The 23,255-nt window shown below is 36.3% G+C and overlaps 1 protein-coding gene across 3 annotated transcripts; it reads right to left on the reverse strand.

Annotated features, from left to right (window-relative positions):
• Positions 1 to 846: 846 nt before the first annotated feature.
• RBSN (rabenosyn, RAB effector) lies at positions 847 to 23,055 on the reverse strand. 3 transcript variants are annotated; one of them, XM_039364539.1, is made up of 13 exons: positions 22,914 to 23,013; positions 20,046 to 20,263; positions 18,124 to 18,418; positions 14,854 to 14,994; positions 13,846 to 13,946; positions 12,910 to 12,955; positions 12,661 to 12,822; positions 11,518 to 11,759; positions 9,315 to 9,385; positions 8,051 to 8,137; positions 7,325 to 7,427; positions 5,477 to 5,581; positions 847 to 4,284 (listed from the first exon to the last, which is right to left on the reverse strand). In XM_039364539.1, the coding sequence occupies exons 3-13, from the start codon at positions 18,281 to 18,283 to the stop codon at positions 3,139 to 3,141; spliced, it is 2,364 nt and encodes a 787-aa protein (XP_039220473.1). In that variant the 5' UTR covers positions 18,284 to 18,418; positions 20,046 to 20,263; positions 22,914 to 23,013; the 3' UTR covers positions 847 to 3,138. The 3 variants fall into 3 exon arrangements, with proteins under 3 accessions (XP_039220473.1, XP_039220474.1, XP_039220472.1); XM_039364540.1 differs by lacking the exon at positions 22,914 to 23,013 and adding an exon at positions 21,943 to 22,484; XM_039364538.1 differs by lacking the exon at positions 20,046 to 20,263 and having other exon boundaries at positions 22,914 to 23,055.
• Between the last annotated feature and the right edge of the window lie 200 nt (positions 23,056 to 23,255).

Consider the following 23,255-nt stretch of genomic DNA (forward strand, 5'->3'; position numbering starts at 1 on the left):
GTGATTAAATTGGACATTTGAAAACTCTTATCAGCAAGTATCAGCTATTTAGGTAGGAAAAGCTATTTATTACTCTTGTATATGTATGTGTACTGAGGCTTTTCATGTTCATGGAAATCAAAACTGTACCACCTGCATAAAAGGAAGTTACATCTAATACCCTGAACAACCCAGGATTTTACTTATTCTGAAGCCAAGAGTGGAGAATAAAGTAAAATTGTGACTTCTAAAAAGCCTCAATATTTTAAAGTTGAGTTCTGTACATTATTTCAAAACAATTTTTTTTTAAAAAAAACCAAAGATCATACATCTGTCTATACCAGGGGTATCAAACTGCCGGCCCACAGGCCAGACGCATCATCCAGAAGCCACGCCCACCCCATTGCCGGCAATGGCAAAACCGTCCTGATACGTTGCGTAATGTCACGTGACATCGCAAGTTTGACATGTCTGGTCTATATTATGTAGTTCTCTACATTTCACCATGGTACTGTACATAGTTTTTCTTACACAAGACTTGGATTGAAAGATTGTTCACCTTATTTTAAATATCCTGTTCCAGAAAAGAAGAGAGTTTTTCTTCCTAACTGCATTTCTCATTTTATTTGAACTAAAGAAAGTATCTTGGTACAATACATAGAGAAGATTAAATCGTTAGAATCTTTTCAGTAGACCAGCCTGGAAAAGACCCCTGTCTAAACAATGAGGACAATGCTTCCTTGCAGAAATTTCCTGGCTCAGTATAAAAATGCTTCCTATGTGCTGCTTGTAAGATACCAAGAAATTTGCAGTTCACATAAAAGACTAAATGCTGCTGCTGCTGTTGACCTAATCAGTTTTTCCACATTCACAGAAACAAAAATCTTACTTTATTTCATGAGAAACTTTACAAACTAGTGCATGCAAATGTACAAACAAATGGCATTAGTGTTAAATCTCATAATGGCATGGTCTTGTTCATTTTCTTTGTGTCAATTCAGTAGTACAAACAAAGCTGACAAAATGTGGGACAACCATTAGGTTATCAAGAAGGATAATTCCACATTGACTTGCAGTTATTAGTGCTACAACCAATGTATTTATTAATAAAATACATCAATACTATGTCATAAACTATGGCGTACATAGAAACAAGGCAGAATGCTTAATACAAGGAAATAGGGTTTAAAAAAAAAGCCACTGAAACATTCATGTTGGTTGGACTACATAAAAGAGTGACAGATCAAGTTTGTGGCCTTGTCTTTAATAAATATAGTTTTACCTTAATCACCACACTTTTGCTCTTGCTCAGTTTGTAGGTATCCGTTTTTAAAAATATTTTATCACTTATTTTTATGTTCCAACTCTGTCCTGTTTAGTGCACTGTAAATTTCCAGAATGCTTCCATTTTAAAAAAAGAAAAGAATCCTTAGACTATTATATAGCCCAATGGGCAGTGTTCAGCTCAGTTTCTACAGGAACTCAAGGTTCATTAAAACAGGCTGTCACTGAGTTTAGCTGAGTTATGATGCATGACATCAAAGCTAAAAAAATATGAATATCATGAATTAACAAATGAATAACATGTAATACTTAATGCTGAAAGTATAAAGTGCTGCCTTAGTTCTTGACCATACTACTTCTAATATTTGAGGAATGTAACATTTAGTGTCCTCATATATTGTGTACAATATCATCTCTACCAGCATTTCTAAATGGGAAACATTTGTCAAAATCAGATTAATGATTAATGCTTGGGCCTTCTTCCCATTCCCCTAAGTACATAATACTCTCCAAGTAAGTTCTTCCAGTGTAAATAATTAAAATTGATTTAAGTCCCAAAATAGTAAAACGCAACCAAATAAAATTCATTCCGTACAACTGAAACCAGACATTATTTAACACTCCCTAAACATTTCTCGTCATAACTGGCAGATCAATAAAAGGAAAAAAAATCTTTACATTTACAAATGAATAGCTCAACCTTAAGAATTTCATAGCCTCCATATAACGGGGTTATTCTGTTATCCTCCAAACAACAAATTGAGGTGGTGTGTCAACACTCCTTTTTCTGAAATGTGTTCATCTTGGTCTCTGGGTTTATTAAAAGCGCTTTTTTCCTTTAATTCTACACTGAACATTTTCTTAAATCCTAGACAGAAATCAAATCAGAAAGAAAAATGGGTTTCTAGTTTTTCATTTATACTTTTAAGTGGACACCTAGGATAGTTCCCCTCAAAGCACAGTTCTGGATGCAAATCTTCTAATTTTTGTAAGCAGAAAACAGTTTCCCTATTATGACATTTCTACAAGCCTGGAAATTACGTAGTTTTGGGAGACTGACAAAAGTTTCAACATTCTTACAAAAGGTAGTCTAGAATAGGCTAGAAAAAGCTATTAAAATAGTTTAATCAGCTGAAGAGCAGGTAAAGGAAAAAATACATGATGTCTAATTAGGATTTATGCATTTGTTTTCTAAAACATATGTACATATGTTTTTAGAAATATATATGTTGCTTTACCAATGAATGACTTTATTCTATTGAACAGTAAGTTATTTTCTCTCTTCTGCTTCCCCAATATAAAGTTGGTAGGAAAACTGAGAATTTCTAACACAATATTAATTCCTTATTAGCTGGGCTGTGCAAGAATCAAACACAATTCTGAAGAAATGGACTCATGTGAGCACCATGTTTCTCTGAAGCAGCAAAAGGTTTTCCAGGTTGCTACACAAGTTGCTTCTGCCTTAGGAAGCAAAAAGGTGGTTTGAAGCACTTTTTTTTTAAGCAAATACAACCCTACCTGGTGACAGAAAATAAATTCAGAAGTCATACGGACTGCAAATAATTTCCTGCATTTTAAAATGCCCAATTTCCCCCTTTGAATTTTACATCAGAAATAAAGCAGGTGCTGAGAAATACAATTGTGCTCCTAAATTTGGGTTGGGATACAAATACAGACTTTCAGTATTTGAAAAACAGTTTTGGGTAATTACAACATTTTAAATAGTGTTGACTTTTACACATTTGAATAGTGGAAATTCCTATACCAAAGTGCCTAAGTCTGATTCAGCACCCAAGTGCCTTTTGCAATGTATTTCTCATTTTACCTTGATGGACTTCCCTCCCTTTGGGAGTTGCAAAAATATGCGGATATACTTCAGCAGCTCAATTTCTTCTTCTGTTTTGCAAGTGTGCTCTTAAGTTCTTTCAAATTCTCAGTCAATACTTCTATCTCATCCATTCGTCCACTTTGTTTGGCATCAAAAATATATGCTTTGATATTATCAATCTGTTGGAGAAGTAATTCCTCTTCTATGACATCTTCTCTTGAAACTTCATGACCACTTTCAACTTCAAAAGGATTCAAAGAGGAAGACAATGATTCTTCAAATGGATTCCCAGATTCCTGGTTACTTACAGGTGTATAAAATGGATTTCCAACAGAATCTTCAAATGGATTTGGAGCACTGAGCTCTACGCCGTTTGCCTGTTGACAATCCTGCTCCTCCTCCTCCTCCTCAAATGGATTATACTCTCTTTTATAACTCTGCAGAGTATTGATAGGCAAGGGAACTACTGCAGACTTTTCAGCAACAGGACTTTCAGGGTCACTCTTTGGAGGGCTAATTAGTAAAGGATCTTCAAATGGATTTATGGAGGATTTTTCACACTCTGAGGCTTTTACAGGTTGGCAAACCAAAACCAGATTCTTGCTATCTGGCAATCCAATACCATCACTTGGGAAAGCAGCCTTAGAACCAGCGTAATCTTTGTCCTGAAGCTTATCTAGATCCAAGGCCTGTGCTATTTGGTTTATACTTCCCCTCTCAATCTCAAGTTTATCATGCTTCACTTCTCTGAAATCCAGAGAACGGGTCCGTGAATGTTGAGACATCTTTTTTTTATGATCTCTTTTCCATTCTTTTTCACAAAGGATCTGCAATTGTTCTCTCTGCATTTCCTCCATCTCTGCTTGCTTTTTGGAAAGTTCGATGGCTTTGACTGTTTGCTGTTGGTCGTACTCGTCTTGAAGCTGTCGCAGGTTCTCCTGCAGCATTTGGACTTCGTCCAGACGATTGGCTTCCTTTGCCTGCTTAATAAAGGACGTGATATTATCTATCTGTTGAAGAAGTGGGTCTGTGAGTTCCTGGTTCCGAGATATGCTAGCAGTAGGTAGCCATCCTTCAGCTTTCTTCACTGCGACCCTTTTTGTTCGATGGACCTCACCATTGGACACTGCTAAAGATCTGGAAGCGTAGTTTGCTGGCTTCTCTTCTTGTCGTCTCTGGGGTTCATATTTCACCTAGCCAAAAAGAAAGGAAAACTTTAAAAGGAGTCCACATTTAGATGAGGACTCCACACTTCAGCCACCTCATTAGTTTTTAGCATGGATTTGTGAGCCTAGAAAGGCAACTATATTGGCGGAAATAGGTCTTTTTTTCTGAGGTTTTTTTTTTTCCTCCAGCTCAAAAAAGATATATTTAAACTGATGGATTATGTAGGGTTATTGTTATTTTTCACTGCTCACCTGTTCATCAACTGTTCATGTCCACCATCATCTTAATTGTATTTAACAGAAATAATATCCTGTTAAATATGTTTAGAATAATGTTTCAGAGTGGGAGCTAAGCAGAATAAGCTAAGCAAGTAGAAGTTACTCTTCTGCACATGGGGTAAACAGCCATGCTCCAGCAAGTTTTATTCTCTCCTGTAATGACTGCAACTCTCTCTAGCCTCCTGCCACTTTGACCGATCTCAAAGAACTGGGTTCTTCCATAGAACGATCAGCGGTCCATTAACTCAGAGATCAGATTAGAAGTCAGTTTCAAATCTTGTTTTAATATGTATTTCATTTTTAAATTTAATGTATCACATGTGATTGTTATTTCAATAAGATAAATATATTTATGCTTCTAAACCAGTGGTTCCCAACCTTTTCTATACCCTTACTCCTAGAACATTTCTGATATATTCTCGCACCCTTCCAAAATAACGACAACGAATTATGCATATACACTATAATTTAAAAAACCCAAGTTTTCGCACCCCCTGGAATATCGTCTTGTACTCCCAGGGGGTGCGAGCACCCCTGGTTGGGAACCCCTGTTCTAAACTAACAGTAAAATAAAGCAAAGTAAAGTTAGTGAAAAGGGTACAACAAAACAAACATTTGGGAGAAGAGCAGATTTTCTCCTGGCTAAAATATTTTGGAAAACTTATTGTAATTTGTAAAAGACACGACTTTTTTTTTTCAAAAAAGCACAAGAAAGAAGTGATCTCAAAAAAAAAACAAAAAAAACCAAAACTGGGTTCGTACAAGAAACAGATTTTTTTTATTAAGCTGATTTTAAATATATTCTCGACTTATGTCACACTAATTGCAATTGTTTTAGCAAACAAATTCAAAAGTAAAGTATTTCAGAAAGGAAATTCTTTAATCAATGAACAAACAAACAAAATCATTGTCAGCAATATTTACAGATTAAAATACTTGCCAGTCTCTCCATTTGCAGTTTTCTCTCTAAGTCTTGTTTCTTTTTCTCTTTCAGTTCTTCATACTGGTCTTTGGTCGGTAAAGACATTAGGCCAAGCAATTTTTCCTGAGGATTTTTTTTCAAAATATAACTTTAAAGGGTACAGGATATTAAGATTTAGATCTTATTGAAAACTAGAAAATGTGAGTGTGTATGCATATATGCACATATATAATTATACTTTAAGTGATTAAATATAAACAATGCCCATTCATCCAAATTACATGTCAAAGAATAAAGTTAAAATGTGATCAATTATATCTGATATCAAATAACAGTATTCAATGTAAGAGATCAATACATGAAGTAAGTCTCTTCCAAATGATTTTTTTTTTCTGATTACTTCAGGAATATATCTCTAATTTTCTTGGAAGCATTATGGAAATGTTTTACAATTGCCTGCTTCTTGAATGTTTTGTCAATTTCCTTTTTCAATTAGCATTTTTCAAAAACTTAAGTGCAAGAATAGAAAAAAAAAGAATCAATCATATAATAAAAGAATCAAATAGTTTTAAACATATTTAAACAGAATGATCAAATATACTTCCTAAAACACCAGAATGAATTAATGAGATTGCAATCTAATCTGAACCAGATGGACTATGGATGGATGGATGGATGGATAGATCGAAGGAAGGAAGGAAGGAAGGAAGGAAGGAAGGAAGGAAGGAAGGAAGGAAGGAAGGAAGGAAAGAAGGAAATTTAGGGATGAAAAATACAGGGTGTACAATAAAAGATGGGAGACATATGGCCTGGACTTGGTGTGGTCACTGATAACAAGGTAATGCAGCAGAAGGATATACAGATAGTCTTCAACTTACTACCATTTGTTTAGCGACCAAAGTTACAACAGCACTCAAAAAAGGGACTTATGACTGGTTTTCACACCATTGCAGCATCCCTATGGTCACGTGATCTAAATCTGGCCGCTTGGTAAATGGCCTGTATTTATGACAGTTGCTTTGTCCCGGGGTCATGTGATCCCCATTTGGAACCTTCCCAGCTGCCTTCTGATAAGCAAAGTCAATGGGAAAAGCTAGATTTGCTTAACAACCACATAATTCACTTAACAACTGATTCATATAACAACTGTGACAAAAAGGTCGTAAAATGGTGCAAAACTCACTTAGCAACTGAAATTTTGGGATCAATTGTGGTTGTAAGTCAAGGACTACCTGTATTGTATCAAAACACATGGGATGTCCTCCAGAAACTACTCATGGAGCCTGCAGGATACTCCATCTCTGGAGGTTTTTAAGACTGCATAGACACATTTTGAGAAGAGTTTAATTGGCATTCCTGCATATTGCAGAAGATCGGATTTGTAGTCCTTTCCAACATCACAATTATCTAATTTTATGAAGTCAGCACCTCAGAATTATTAAAATGCAATTTCAAACAAAGGGGGAAGAAGATAAAAGGAAAGTCAAAACCTGAGAATAAACATTGTTTTTTTAGGCTTAGCTTATTTGACTATAATATCAAGGAATTTTCCCATGATATCATGTAATAGCTTGCTAAATTGAAATCCAATTACAGTGCTGAGAAACCATTCCCATCACTATGGCAGTGCAAAAACATTCATTAGCCTTCTAAATACCAGCAGAGCCACTGACATAGCTTACATCTAATTAGGTAGGAAGTATTTAAAAACTGAAACACTAATTCATTTTATTATGCAAATTGTTAAAACAAAATGACAAGTTTTATAATATCGTGAAAAATATTTAAAGTGTCAGTATGTAATCTGGTATTGTCTTAGGGGAACTAATATGTCTAAAAGCAGCTCATCCTTTCTAGATAACCTACCTGAACAAAAAGTGTAGCTGAATATCTAATCATCCTCTGTAGCTGTAAAGTTCTTGGATGAGGTTGTGGATCTTCATTCAGCCCTAAAGTCAGAATCTTCTTGCTGAAACAAACAAACAAACAAAAAGAGTAAATTAGAAATACATAACAATCAGCTAAGAGAAATCAGCAGACAGAATTTTAAGTATTGCTAAGTATTGATAAACCATGTAATTGGCAACATGGATTTATTTTTATTTTTTTAATAATGTTATTTAAAACAAAAAATATGAAAATACATATTGAATTCTGACTCCCTCTGTTGCAGTAAAATAAGACATTAAGATCGAATCTCAACTTTTTTACATATCTATAGTAATATAAACTAGCCATTTCTGTATCAACAAATCAGTCCAATCAGTAAAACCCAAAATCATAGGATCATTTTTTTTCCACCTCAAGCACAAAGTCCAGAAGAAATTTCCAAGTAGAAACAAAAGTACATATGTTCTTTTCTTTTGTCAAAATAGTCAATTTAGGCAATGTCTGCTAATTCCATGAGTTTTTGTAATCATTCATCCATGGTAGGAATCGAAGCTTCCTTCCATTTATTTTTACAGTAAAATATATCTCATTATGTTTATGTCTCCTTTAAAAAATGTTCATCTTCACTGAAAATTAAAAAAAATATAAAGCCAAGCAAAATATAATCCAATAACAATTTTCATCTTCATATTTTGTACTTACCTTAAAGCATCTATTAATTCATACATTCTCTGTACTTCTATTCTAAGATTGCTAGCACGTTCAAGACTGTATGTTGTCTCTCCAGCACTGGAAGAAAACATGCACATTTAAATTTTCCCAAATTGTTATCCATATAGATTCAGCAGTTATTTTGTAGTAGAGAACTATATAGACACATCTAAAACACTATTCTTGTTCATTTGGGAACTGGGAATGAGCTATGAAAGGAAAAAATCTTGAATATCAAATATCGATCTTGGTGCATTTTTGTTATCAATTTTTCTCGAAATTATTTAGTTCAAAAAAAAAAATAGTTCTACATGGTTAAACATCATTTTAGAGTGGGAAGCAGCTTTAAAAATTAGCATCACTAAGCTCAACATGATTTTAAAGAATAAAAATGCATTTATAAGGACACAAATCCAAACATATATAATATCAGCCTTGGTAGTCAAGTATTTATAACAGCTGACCATTGTGGTTCTCACTTTGTTTTTATCCTAGAGATTTTGGTATTTTTCCCTTTAAACATTTGAAATTTTATTTCTCATCATATCCATATGAACGCCTATAAACACTTTATTAATATTTTATAATCTTGTTTTCTACTTCAAAGCTAGTTAGATTTGATAAACTGAATTTGGAATAACCAAGTCTCTATTTTAAATGTCTGTTAAAGAAATTTAATTCTAAAAAGGGAAGAAGAATGATTAGGCTTTCAAGTTCTTTATTATTTTAAAAACTAAAGCATTTATATATATGAAAATGATCCTACGCAAACCTATCTGAGAGCAAGTTCCAACTCAAAGTCTATTACTTAATATATGGATTCAACTTACAAATTAAAATCTTCATTTAAAATCACCAGCAAACTTACAAAGTCTGTCCAAATTCCATAACCTATAGCTCACAAGGGTAGCCATATAAGCCTTTTGAATAAAATTCAGAAAATATAATTGTGTAAATATCACCCAGTACTGCTAACAATGAAAAAAATATATAAGGAGATTTTTGGACATAGTGTGAAAATTGGTTCTAAGTTTCAGTTAATAATAATAATAATAACAGACCACTGTCCCAAACAAAACAGTAAATAATAACTTTGTATTATATTGTGCTTTTTACAAAATTGAAGTTTCCAATATTAGATATATTCCAATAACTAATTAGATATTAGTTATTTTCTGATTTTTTTTAATAACACAAACATCTAATCACTTTTAAATAATACAAGAGTTAATTATAAAAAACTAAAGAGGCTTACTTTAATGATTCTGCCATCTTTATGTATTCTGGGGCCTTCTGGTCAGCTTTTTCCATGTAAAATCGGAGTTTCTTGTTTAATAAGAAACCAACAGATTAAAATTAAGTTACTCACGAGAATAATTCAAATATAAATGTGTTATATGCATCCTATTTTTCCTTTCCTTTATGTGAGTTTGTTAAGTTGACCTAATTCTATAGACCAGTGGTTCTCAACCTGTGGGTCGGGACCCCATTTGGGGTCGAACGACCATTTCACGGGGGTCGCCAAACAAGGCTGTCCGCCATTTTTCCCCCTTTTCTTTGGCCACGCCCCTGGCACCCGGTGATGTATAAGTGGTTGGGGGTCACCACAACATGGGGAACTGTATTATGGGGTCACGGCATTAGAAAGGTTGAGAACCACTGCTATAGACGATCAAGATGTATTAATTAAGATGATCAGCATCTATCAGACAAAGTAAAATATTTTACTTTTTTGGTAAACTGCTTTTCTATAGTGGATCATAAACTAATGCTGAATAGGTTGCTCTTATAGGCTCAGAGATATAGTTGAAAATTTCTAAGTTCGAATTTCTTGTCTCAAAGGTCATTATGAAATGGGGCAAAACTTTACCTGGAAAAAATATATCATTTTTGAACTGAACGTTTTCTGCCCCACAATATTGTCAATGCTAATAGCACAAGCAAACTGAACTTTTTCATACACAAATTATGTAAAAATATTTAGGAAAATCATCCAGAAAAATTTCCACTTCAAAAATCTCTGGAAAACCAACATTACAGTTGAACCAGCAATGAAAGAGATTGACACAATTTAATTCAACTTGAAGTGCTCTTTAAACACTGTTTAAAAACAAACAAAAAAGAGAAATTCTAATTGTTAATAAAGATGAAATGTGTGAAAGAACAAACACACACACACACACAGCTCAGCCATTGTTATTTTAATATATCTATAAATTCTAGTCATTCCCATTTAGACTTGTAGAAAATCTGTGAATTTGAAATGTACTTTTGCACAGCTTTACTGTCAGATGTAAAACTTACTAAGTGAGAAAAATACTCAATGTTTGCATTCCATCTCAGTTGTTAAAATCCTACCAATTTTAACAGGCTGTGCTGGTGCTGGACTATTAAAATAACTTCTAAAATGTGGAGCATATTTACTCAACAAAAGGGAAAAAAGCTTTTTACAAGAAAATACTGACACTTAACTGGATTATGAAACTAGCACAGACCACTAGACTACAAGAGCCTATAAGAGTACCAGTTTGTTTAAATCTCTGATTGTAGAGTCTGCAATTTCCTTCAAAAAAGATTCAAGAAATGGATTAAAAAACCTAAGTGGAGGAAACGAGACCTCCGTTACAAAGATTGGTGGTAGGAAAAGGAATGAATCCATTTCACATAATATTGTATGCTTGTATTAGCTGTACAGATCCAGGTTTTGCAAGCAATGTGAATCTATTCTTTTTGTCAGCAATGCACAATATTCAACCGATAGTTGAATATCTAATATCTAACTAAAATGAATATCTAACTAAAATGGTATAGAAAATCAGCTGGCCATGTCTGCATTGCTCCCAGATCTGTAATATGCTTTTTGAACTGTAATGACCAAGACTATTGCAGTATTCTAACAATAGTGGCATATTGCTAAATAGGTTATACAGAAACCAAACTAAAGCTCTATACCTATCCTACAATGCTTATAAAAAAATTTCAAATAAATTGCCACTCAAACAAATCCAAGCTGGGGAAGCAACACTTTTCTGAAAAGCTTCTAAATTTGTGAGAGCAGTTGGATCAATCTGTTTGAAATCTGACAGGAAAAATATCCCTGAATTGGAACAGTAGCTGCAAATTTCATCCATTTTTGTCAAATGCAAAAGATTATAATTTGTTGATTTCTTATAGTAGTTAAGAGTAATACAATTTCAGTAATAATTGAAATTGTCATAACTTCAGATTTTCCAAAGTGAGATTCTGATAGAATGAATTGGGAAGTTTCCAAGGTTATTTCAGCCCAACTGTTATTTTCTAATTACCAAAGCTAAACCAAATTTTATCATCAATGAACAAATTTATTGTTTTCTTTTTAATATAAACAGGTCCTACTCTCTTAAAGTTACTCTCGTAAAAATTATCATATACACTATTGCTAATAAGTCTAATATAAGTCTTCATCTCAGTCATTTTACCTCATACAGTTTCACGATATCTGGTATATATTCTCTTTCATCAATCTGTTGTTCCCTTTTGAGCAGCGTATCTTTACAGTGTCTACAGCAACGGATTCGATCGTCATCCTTTTCATCCAAAACAGAACTGACACTGCTTATACTACTGATGCTACCTCGTCGAGAGCCCTGGATGCTATTGGGTGAGCAGCTGGGGCTAGTATGAGAGGCCAAGACTTCCTTGCTAGCAGTAGTAAGTTTGCCTGAAAGGAGAGATCAACAAAATATAACTGACAAGATGTAATTGTCCCGATGACAGAACATTTATCTTGAACACAGGTTCAAATAATTCTGCTCAACTCAATTTACACATAAAAACAAGAACTGCAATGAAACTGTACTCTAAAAATTGGCTGCTACAAATGTTTTTCCCTGTACAACTGTAAAATATTACATTCAAAGTTAATGTGAATATTTATATGTTACATCTCATGAAATCTAGCTACTAAAGAGGCAACTGACATTACTTACACTGTAGTAAAGGGATAATTCAATTTTGAGGTGAAGAAACTTTTTAGTTTAAATATGAGACTTCTAAAAACTGTAGAAAAGGGAGAAGTGTTTTTTTCATCTCTTTCTAAATACTTTTTGGAAATTCATTTTTAAAATGTAAAACAGCTTTGAATAGCTATTGACAACATAGAAAAAATCCTGGACCTAAAACTAGCATTTTCATATCAAAAATTTAATGACACAATTATGAGAGAGACTGGGAGAATAAGATGCAATTTATGAGTTGCCAACCGCTCTTTTGGGAGGGAAAAAAACTCTCAATCTTCTCCCCACTCAAAAATAAATCCTCTGAAAATCCAGTGTACACATGCACATACACGAGGGCAACATTTGGCTATTGTCTATGCTGCTACAAAAACAAAAAGACTTATAAATATGTCCGCCAATCCTTCTAAAATTTCCTCTACTGCTATAAGTTGGTATCTCATCAGAGCAGAAGACAATTACTCATTTTTGTGAGAAACATAAAAGGACAGCAATATTTTTTTCTTAATTCATATCATAATAATGTTTCAGTGATACTAAGCCAAAATATGATAAACACCTAAGATGGAATTAAGACACTCCTCCTAACTCTGCCACTGTACTCACTTGCAAAGGGGAGACTGACCAGTTCCATGCATTTCTTGCACATGATAGACCCACAGAGGCGGCAGTGATGGCGCCTGTTCCGTATGCTGAATTTGTTACCACAGTCTGGACAAAATGGTACATCTTGATCACTAACCCAAGGCACAACAGATTTCTCTATTGCTGCAACAAGACGTGATAACCTGTTAGACGCCATTAATGAAACCATAGTTGAAAATATTAGCAAAGATAATTCTTTTTTGCGCTTACCTCTTATCTTTGCAGAATCTGTAACTGTTCTGTCAAAGGAAGTAAGCTGACCAAAAGAAAATGATCAAAAATTAGATATACATACAAATTTTACTGTATAGTTTGTCACATTATTTCAAATAAATCAAGTAAATCTGTTTTTAACCACCTTTTCCCGAATGTCTTTTCTTAAAAATCAAATGTCTTCCCTGAGTATCTCTTTTATATCACCTTAGTAATGGACCTGCAGAAATAGAGTCCAAATATTGGGAAAAAATTAAAAAAAATATTTAAAAATTTAGAGAAATCTGTTTGTTTTAAAGATCAAAGTTTGAATAGGGAAAAATAGTGAAAACAAATTATAAAATGAAAATTGAGAAGATTTTTTATTTTTTCTAATTAAAAAGTAAATACTGCTGAAGAAAAAATATTATCTTCCTTAATTCCAATTTCTATTCAGTTCCTTACTGTATACTAGTTGGACTAGAAAGGGAATATTACATTTCCCACAGTCCAATCAATAGCAGTATTGCTATTAATAGGACACTTCAGAAATGTTAAAGTAGGGCTAGACAAAAAAAATTCAGCGAATTAATTTTCTGACTATGCTTTTTAGACTGCTATATCAATATTGGATGAGACTTAAGCAAACAGACAAGGATCAAAAGTATACTGTGCCTAAGAGGATCCCTAATTAAAGTAAATTATGGACCACAGTTTTCTTTGCAGAATCTCTATATTTAACATCCTTCAGCCACTGTTACTTCTTTTTGTTAATAGCACCTCACCAAGGAATGCACTTGTGAATTATACTTTAACAAATAACATAATAAACATCATAAGAAATGTTACAGTAGCTAATGACTGAAAAAAGATATATGTGATTAAAACATTTTAAAATAAAATTTTAATTAAAAAGTAAATAAAATTAAAATGTTAAAACTACAAATTATTTACCTTTTCTAACCTGATTATTAATTTATTGACTTCCACAACATAGTGATCAATTCTGGCTGCTCTGTGTTTCTTAAAATCAGAAAGATGACTCCTTATAGCACCTAATATAAAATATCCGGTTAGGAAACTTGACAGAATAATTCAACCTTAAATATTCAGCTAATAGCAGTTTATCATGTTCTTATTTCTATAAATTTGCTGTTCAGTTTAAAATTCAGGATTAAAGAATGGTAGCTCATGGATCCTTTGCAATGCCATAAAGCCGAATAGTGTATACAGTAACCAACCAATCATAATAATCAAATCAATCCAGACTGTGGCTTAGAATATTAAGCATAAACACATTATTTCTTTACTGGTCCAACTAATTAAACAGCCATAATCCTTCAGGAAAATAATACAGAGAAGTAGATACTGAGGGGAGCAAAGGAACTTGGGAAAGGATTGATCTGGCCCCACTGTGTAGGCAGGGTAATTATAATTGTGGGTATTGCAGTAAAAACCCACAGCCAAATGTGGTTTGCCATATCATTTGGTATGCATAGTTAATATTCAACATAGTTTAATGTGCTATATAAACCTACTCTATATTTTAGTCTTTACTGATAAAATTCTATTCTTATTTATAAGATAATGGCATTTCAGAAGACATATTTCTACTATAGAATTTTCTTCTGGTATTAATTACTGCTAGTGCTGAGTCCATTTTGCTTTTAGCATCATACATTTGTACAAATTCATTATCTATTACCAACTATCTTCATACTACAATATGATACATATCTTCCCAGAATTCACTGGTGCTCTCTCACAGATTAGGTTAGTACAGTACATCTATATAGATTTATATACAATATAAAAATAAATGTACAAAGTTAAAAACATCTGGCTAACTGTAACTAGGAAAACTTTCACAGCTTTATTATTTCTAGATTACATAGTTCAGTATCTAGGGAGAGTAACATGCTATCTATCCTTGTTACAAATGAATGTTTCTTGATTGGTTACCTAATTCTTCCAGTTCCCACATATATGGATCCATTCCAACATAACTGTAGCCTTCATATCGTTCCTGAGACCCACCATCACTTCGTTCATCATCTCGTCTCAACAGTTTATTTTTTGCTTTTTTTGCTTTTTGAACAAGATCTAAGCAAGATAAAATGATGGATGACACAAATTATATTTATACATTTAAACAGGGCTTTTTTTCTCATAGAACGCCCAGAATGGAGTTCCAGCCCCTTTTTTGGATGGAACCTTGTAGGGTAGGCAAGGCGGGTTGTATGACATGTGTGAGTTCCAGCACCTTTTTTTTATTTTTTTTACAAAAAAAGCACTGCACTAAAACATAATCGTTAAGAATTGCTTCCTTACAGTTGCCACTGTGATAGTGTGTCAAGCCCATGGTTAGCATGGAGTATGCCCCTGTACCCGATTTGCAATTTTCAGAACTTCTCAGAATGGACTGGCCATGATTTTTAAACTCAGTTTGTCCTTTTGGTTGGATGAGAAACTTTAAGAGCAAAATAACAAGTGTTAAAAACAGCCCCCCTCAAAAAAACAACAACCCAGGGCTGCATTTCCTAGATGGACAAGCTAAAGTGGCAAAATGGAAGCCTTAAGTCTTTGTTTAAATTTGGGTTTCATTGGCAGATATCATAGCATTTTTTTTCTATTCTCCCATAGGAATGAGATATATATTATTCTAAAATTTGTAAAAAAAATAATCTGAAGATGAAAAGAATTACAAACATTCCCATAAAACACAACCCTGAAAAGAAATCTACTTCGTCCAACCTGTTGGGAATACAAATGTATCAATTAGCCAAGCAGTCCAATTATTGACAGCCCACAGGAATATTTTGTACCCTGTATAAACTTAATTCAGGAAGCAATCTGTGCAATAGAACACTGGACAAAGCAGAAGGCAAGAGCACTTTAAAGATAAAACAGTGACGCATTTAACAGCCTTCAGAGGACTGGGAAATAACTTGTAACAAGTAAAGGAAATTAACAGTTCAACACAACCACATGCTCTTTGTATTTTATTGTGAATGGGTTTCTAAGTGTATAGTTATTTAAAAGAATGGGAAATGCCCAATAATTAGCATATAAAGATATTACAATTATTTTTACCTTTATGGCTACCACTATTCTTAAGCTCTTGTTATTAAGTTGTGCAGCCAGTGATTGAAATTATGTGATGACTAAGGGCTGTTTACATGCCACATTTGATCCCATCAGAGTATTCCCAAGAATGACTCTGAATGTCTGAAAATATAATGAAACTCAATGCGTCAAAATCACCATGACAATCAGCAAGACCTTCAGCTAGAGGTAGCTTGATTTAGTCTGGGTCCTCAGAGACAGAAGTACACATGAAGTTAGCAACATTAGTATGTATTGTGAAACAATGTATCATGTGGCTAAAATGTAATGTAGTAAACAGCACTAAACTGATATTAACAATTATTAATGAATTTGTACTGGTTTCCCAAAATCATGGTATCAGATACCTAGATACAGTGTTTTTCCTGTATTCTTCAGGCATCCTAGTTAAAGTATTTCTTTTGTTCTGATTGAAGACCACCAGGAATGTCCAAGTTATTTAGGTGGTAATTCAGGGGCCACCTATGCACATTCTTCCTTAAACTAAAGGGAATTGCCTCATGTACTTAAGATATATCCAAGCACCCATCCAATCACAAATCATCACTTCAGCCAGAGAACTTACAGCCAATTATAAGTAACCTTCACTCTCACAATCAGCTAAAGCAGACATGTCAAACTCGCAACGTCACATGACGTCACGCAACATATCGGGCCAGTTTTGCCATTGCCGGCAATGGGGTGGGCGCAATTTCCGGATGACGCATCTGGCCCGTGGGCCGGCAGTTTGACACCCCTGAGCCTGTGGGCCGGCAGTTTGACACCCCAAAGATTTCAAGTCAATCTTTATTACTTTCAGGTTTTTAATGCATTGCATTATTTCCCTGCTCTGTTGTGATGAGTGATCTTTTCTTCAAATGCTCCACTCTTTTACTAAAAGTGTCTTATGTGTTTGTGGCCAACAGTTCAAATTTTGTTTCCTTGGTCCAAAGCACTCTAAAGGCTTTATTTTGCCAACTTTAAATAATGACTTTTGTGATTAGAGAAAATATTTCTTTTTGCCAATCTTCCTCTTCAGATCATTGTTGAATAAGTAATGTTATACAGCAGAATTGTGGACAATTACTCCACGGTCCAAACTTCCACACTTGTCACAGTCATATTTTTTTATTATTTTCAGCCATTAAACAACAGAAATTTTAAGTATGCATTTCACATTTGCATAAAATTAGTGTTATTTTACTTGTATCGTGGACAGCTTCTATTTCACACAGGGATACATTGAAGCATAATTTCACCAATTATTCCTTAACTTTTGCACGCAAGGAACATACCTATTACTTTATAACCAGCTAATATTAAAGATTCACAAGGGGCTTATAGTCAATATATCTATTTGTCTGAATGAAAGAGCTGCCTGATGAGGGGAGCTGAACTCCTATCAGAGCAGTTCCTCTCTGGGCATGGAGGGGAGCTGAACTCCTTCAGCAGGGTGTGGCACAGTCACAACTGTGGCCATAAATCGAGGATTATCCAAATACAACAAAGTAAAACACTGCTTTCAACCTATCTAAACTCCTCCCATTCAAAGGTCATGTGTGGGCATCATCAGTATGCCTCCCCATGAATTATGAGTGTTAACTGTATTGCCATAAGAAGAAAGGTAACATTATATTTATTTTTAATAAACAGAAAATTATTATCACCTATGTCAGTGTTTCCCAAACTTGACAATTTTAAGGCATGTGGACTTCAACTCCCAGAATTCCACAGCCAGCAATTCTGGCTGTGGAATTCTGGGAGTTGAAGTCCACATGCCTTAAAATTGTCAAGTTTGGGAAACACTGACCTATGTTAACACACAGGAGGTTTTTTTTACACAGAGGGGATGATTTAGGCATGTTTAAGGGTGAAATTAGTCCTTTAAAATGTTGCCCATTATTTTTTAGGACCCCCCCCTCCCATATCAGCTGCATATTACTGCTATACAACTAACAATTGGCTTTCTATTCATCTTAATAAAGGCTTACTTTATTAAGCCTTTATTAAGGCTTAATACTTAATAAATAATCTTACTTTACATCCAGAAAGTGACTGCCAATATTTTTATGTAGTAAGCAAAAAAATGTGTGTTACATACATAACAATGGGAATTAGAACACCTACTCTTTAGTTGTCCTTTAACATCTCTGTCTTCACTTGAATGTTCTTCATAGTGAGATTGGAGCTGTTGAAATGACTGCAGATCCTTCAGACACAGCGGGCATAGAAAGCCCTCTCTCACCTCTCCAGGATCATCAAAGGGAGGTGTGTAGCTTGTTGCCATACTGGTCCAAGATCCCTGAGGTTATTGCTTCTCTCCAAATCTCAGGGGCTACGGAACACTGTATGCCACGAGTGAAGAAGTGGACATACGGTGAGGAAATCGTTATTATTCTTATTTTTTCTGCAAAGCATTCCCCTGAAACAGATGCAAAGAGTAGTTTTAAATGGAAGAAACGATTTGATTTGGTAAGTGTATTTTCTCTAATATGTTAATAGTGTTTTAATGGTTTATTTCAGAAGACCAAAGGATAGGCAATGTGGTTCTTAAAGTTGCCAAGATGTCCCAGGTACCCACTATAATTCCTAAATTTTAATCCATATTAAGTAAATATGAAGATGGAATGCTGCAAGATCACCTCTATCATTGTGCATGTTTACAATGATGTCTTTTGCTTCTACACCAGGGGTGTCAAACTGCCAGCCTGCGGGCCGGATGCATCACCCGCACCCACCCCAGCTCCGGCAAGGGGAAAAAAGCCACAAAACACCGCAACATGTCATGTGACGCAGCGAGTTTGACACTCCTGTTCTATACAGATCTCACTAAGATTATAGAAAGTATAACATGGGGATACTTTATGTTCTGACAAACAGACTTTTTTTGGACTGTTGTAGTAATAGAACAGCCCTAACAATGCTTAACAAGAAAACCTTAACAATCATGATGCATCCACCACATGCTTTCAAAATTCCAATGTGTCCCAACCCAAGAAGATTCCATATCTCTGAAATATACTATATTTCTGTTCTGGAATATGTCCACTAAATCTTTCACTGTAAGGAAAAATACTCTTTTCATATGCCTTTGGAAGCCATCCTAAATTTTGCAGCACAGGACAGTCTTCCCCAAACTGGCATCATCTACATAGTTTAAAGAATACATTTCATGCTCTCAAATCTTTATTATGATATCTGATTTGAAGAGTACAAAACTAAGATAGCTGTTACAGAGCAAGCCTACATTCAAAGAAACAGAAAACATTGTTCCCTATACGTACATACATACATACATACATACAAGATTGGACTTAAAAAGAAGGCAATTTTAAAAGCAAACTGTATAAATCAATCAAACCACAGGGGAGAGAGAAGCTGCAGCCACTCTCACTGCCCTGCTCTCTAAGGCCCCTGCTGTTTTGCACTTCATTAACCCAGCTGACCTTTGCTGCTGTTTGGCTACTGACCCAACATGACTGACCTGGCCTTTCCCAAGGCAACTGCTGAAAGTGCATGGCCTTTTTATTGAGGTTGCACCTTGCCGTTTCCTCAAGAGACTTTGGGAAGAAGAGTTGCCTCCTGAAGGGGCAGAATGTCTTGCCAGCAGCAGGAAGACAGCAAAAGTGGATCAGGACAGCAGGGGCCTCAGAGTGCAGGGCGGCGTGAGCAGCTACAGTTTTGTGCCCCACCTGTAGGCCGAGCTGGGCTAGCGGAACATAGGACAACACGGTCTTCAAAGTTCAGGGCAGTGAAGGGAGCTATGGCTTCTCACGAACTGCTTGCCTCGGCTGGAGCAGCTGCAGCTTCACACTATATTGCTGGCTGTGGCAGCTGTGGCTCCGTACTGTGCTACAGGTCAAGGGCTTCTTTCAGCTCTAGAACTGTGGCAAGCTATGAAACCCCTGAGCCACCGTGCAGCGAGCAGTCCCCAAGCAAGCAGTTCTAGTGCTCTTACTGCCCCTTAAGGCAGGCTGCAATGTGGCCAAAAGGGCAGAGATGGGAGTAGACTATTGGTTGGAGGGAGTTTAAGGGAAGGCAGTCCTTACCTTGAAATAACAGAGACTCGGGACTGGAAGAGTCCAAACAGGAAGGGCTTGGATCAGGGTGGGTCCTTGGCTTACAATTTGGTTAACAAAGTTAGTGAGGGAAATTCTAGCCCTGTTGTAACTCAAGGACTATCAGTGTCCAACTTGCCTGAAGTAAATAACGATGACATTCGGAAAATTTTCCAGACCAAATCACCAATCATATAAACTCATAATTCCTGGAAGTAATAGGCAACTTTGTCACTAGAATAATATGCCACAAGTGAGGAATAACAGAACAGAATACCAGACTTGGAAGGAACCTTGGAGGTCTTCTAGTTAAATGACACTAAACTGGCAGGAATAGTCAGGAACACTCCAGAAAACAGGCTTAAGATCCCGATGGCTCTCAACAGACTTGAACACTGGACCCTATCTAACAAAATGAAATCCAGTGTAAAGAAAAGTAAAGTTTTACACTTAGGCAAGAAAAATCAAATGTATAGATATAGATTGGTAAAACCTGGCCCAATAGCAGTAACTGTGAAAGGGGTCTTAAAGTCCTAGTGGACAATCATTTAAATATGAGTCAGCAATGTGTGGCAGCAGCCAAAAAAGCCAATGCAATACTAGGATGCATTAATTGAAGGATAGAAGCAAGATTACATGAAGTATTAGTACCGCTTTATAAAGCCTTAGTAAAACCATATTTAGAATACTGTATCCAGTTTCGATCACCATATTATAAAAAAGATTTAGGGACTTTGGAAAGAGTGCAGAAAAGAACACAAAGATAATTGGAGGATGGAGGCCAAACCATATGAAGAACAGTTGCAGGAACTGGATTTGTCTAGCCTAATAAAAAAAGGAAGGACTAGGGGTGACATGATAACAATGTTCCAATATTTGAAGGGCTGCCACAAAGAGGGGCTCAACTATTTTCCAAAGCACCAGAAGGCAAGATAAGAAACATTGGTTAGAAACGAATCAAGGAAGAAGCAATTAGAACTAAGAAGAAATTTCCTAACAGTGAGAAAAATTAACCAGTGGAACCAGCTTGCCTTCACAAGTTGTGTGTGCTCCATCACTGGAGGCTTTTAAGAAGAGACTTGGACAGCCTTTTGTTTGGACTAGTATAAGGCAGACATGTGAACTCGCGACGTCACGTGACGTAGCGTGATGTATCAGAGCTTTTTCCCCATTACTGGCAATGGGGTGGGCGCGGTTTCATCGTGATGTATCCGGCCCACAGGCCAGCAGTTTGACACCCCTGGTATAAGGTCTCCTGCTTGAGCAGGGGGTTGAACTACAAGACGTCCAAGGTTCCTTCCAACTCTATTATTTTGTTATTCAGCAGAGACCCTATACCATTTCAGACAAATGGCTGTCCAATCTCTTCTTAAAACTCCTACGATGGAGTACCCACAATTTGGAGGCAAGCTGTTCCATGGTTAATTGTTCTGTCAGGAAATTTCTCCTTAGTTCTAGATTAGTTCTCTCCTTGATTAGTTTCCATCCACTGCTTCTTATCTTGCCTTCAGGTGTTTTGGAGAATAGGTTGACCCCCGTCTTCCCTGTGGCAGCCCTCAAATATGGGAGCACTGCTATCATATCACCTCTAATATTTCTTTTTACTAGACTATTTTTGATAAGTTTTTGCCTCCAGACCCCTAATCATCTTTGTTGTTAGATAAGAAATATAAAGCTAACATAAAGGAAAAAAGTTATATTATTATCTGGACAAACAAGACCTGTAAGACAAAAGACCTAAGTACCTAAGGTATAATAAAAAGGAGTCTTGCTATTCAGTAATGTTTGCACCATTAGCTGTCTCAGCTTCCTGAATATCACACATAACATTCATAGTAACTGATGTACATTTAATGCCCAATATATCACTACACTTATCTCCTATTACCAAGTCTCTTTTTTAAAAAATCGCCACAAAGTGTGAGCAGCTTTTGGATCCAGATGTCCTTCTGTGAGGTATCCAGATTTCCCTCCAAATGTGCTTTGAATTCCAACAGTATAGCGCAGACCACTAGCAGATGATGGGGAAAAAAATAAAAACTGTAGACTAAAACAAAATTAGCATTCTTAAAAAAAATTGTTTTAAGAAAAATTGGTAATAATCTAAAATAGAATACAAAAAAATTACAAAAGAAATACAGCTAAAGACATTAAAGCAACCTAATTCTAGGCTTCTATGTCGGTATCTTATATCCAGGCCAGGAAGAGGTTTTCTACTAATTCACTGTCCAAATCTTGCCTCTTCCAAGTCCATAATTTGATTCTATGAACAGAGAATCAAGGCATCCAGTTCAGAGACAAAAGCAAAAGCGGGCCGATTCCCTTTTCTCCAAAACAGGAGATGTCTACAGTCAACAACTGCAAGATAGTTTATTTAACAGCGGCCATTTCGCTCCAACACAGTTACTCATCACTATTTTCTGCCACCAGCTCCTAACCCAACCCAACCCAACCCAACCTAGAGATAGGAAGAACCGATACTCCTCTGTATTTTTAACATTAAAAAGGGCGGAGACGGCAGGACGAGCAGAAATGGCTCCTGGGATGGGAAAGGGCAGCCCGAGCATCATAGAGAGCCTGAAAAGCAGCAGTCTGGGGCGGCTGCCGAGCCCTGGCTTCTTCACTTCGGGAATCCTGAAACCCGCAGGCCGGGACTGCCGCCTATAGGCATCGAATGGGGGGCGGTGGGGAGACGGGGAGCACCAAGAATGTGTCAAAGGGACAAAGCCCCAAGCAATGCCAGACTCAGGGCAGGGCGAGAAGGGCTTGCAGGAAGGGCGGGCGAAGGGATTCCCTCTCCAACTACACCGTCATAGACCCATGAGCCCCCGCGGAGAGGAGAGAAGGAGCAACTCTCACCTCAGCCTCACCGAGGAGGAGGCGGCGGCCCCGGCGGCCGAGGGGTTCTAATCCCGCCCCGGTTGCCCAGGAAGCGACAGGGCCCCTTTACAGGCAGCGGTCTACCGATCGCAGAAACGCCGATGCGAAGAAGGGCAGGTCGGCCTACGCGGAGAAAGGGCTGAAGAAGAGCACCGAACAATCGATAAGGAGGCGGAGAGTGCGGCTCTCGCGGACCGCTCGCGCTCGTCGGACTACTAGCTGGTGGGAGAGGTGCGTTGGGAGGGCCACGTCCGGACTCTTGCGTCCTGCTAGATTTCCGGGTGCAAACTCCGGATCACCACTGGAGGACGGAATTGCAAT

This window comes from Crotalus tigris, unplaced genomic scaffold (assembly GCF_016545835.1).
Source record: "Crotalus tigris isolate CLP2741 ecotype Arizona unplaced genomic scaffold, ASM1654583v1 scf7180000019794.865796, whole genome shotgun sequence".
NCBI classification, from domain to species: domain Eukaryota; kingdom Metazoa; phylum Chordata; class Lepidosauria; order Squamata; family Viperidae; genus Crotalus; species Crotalus tigris.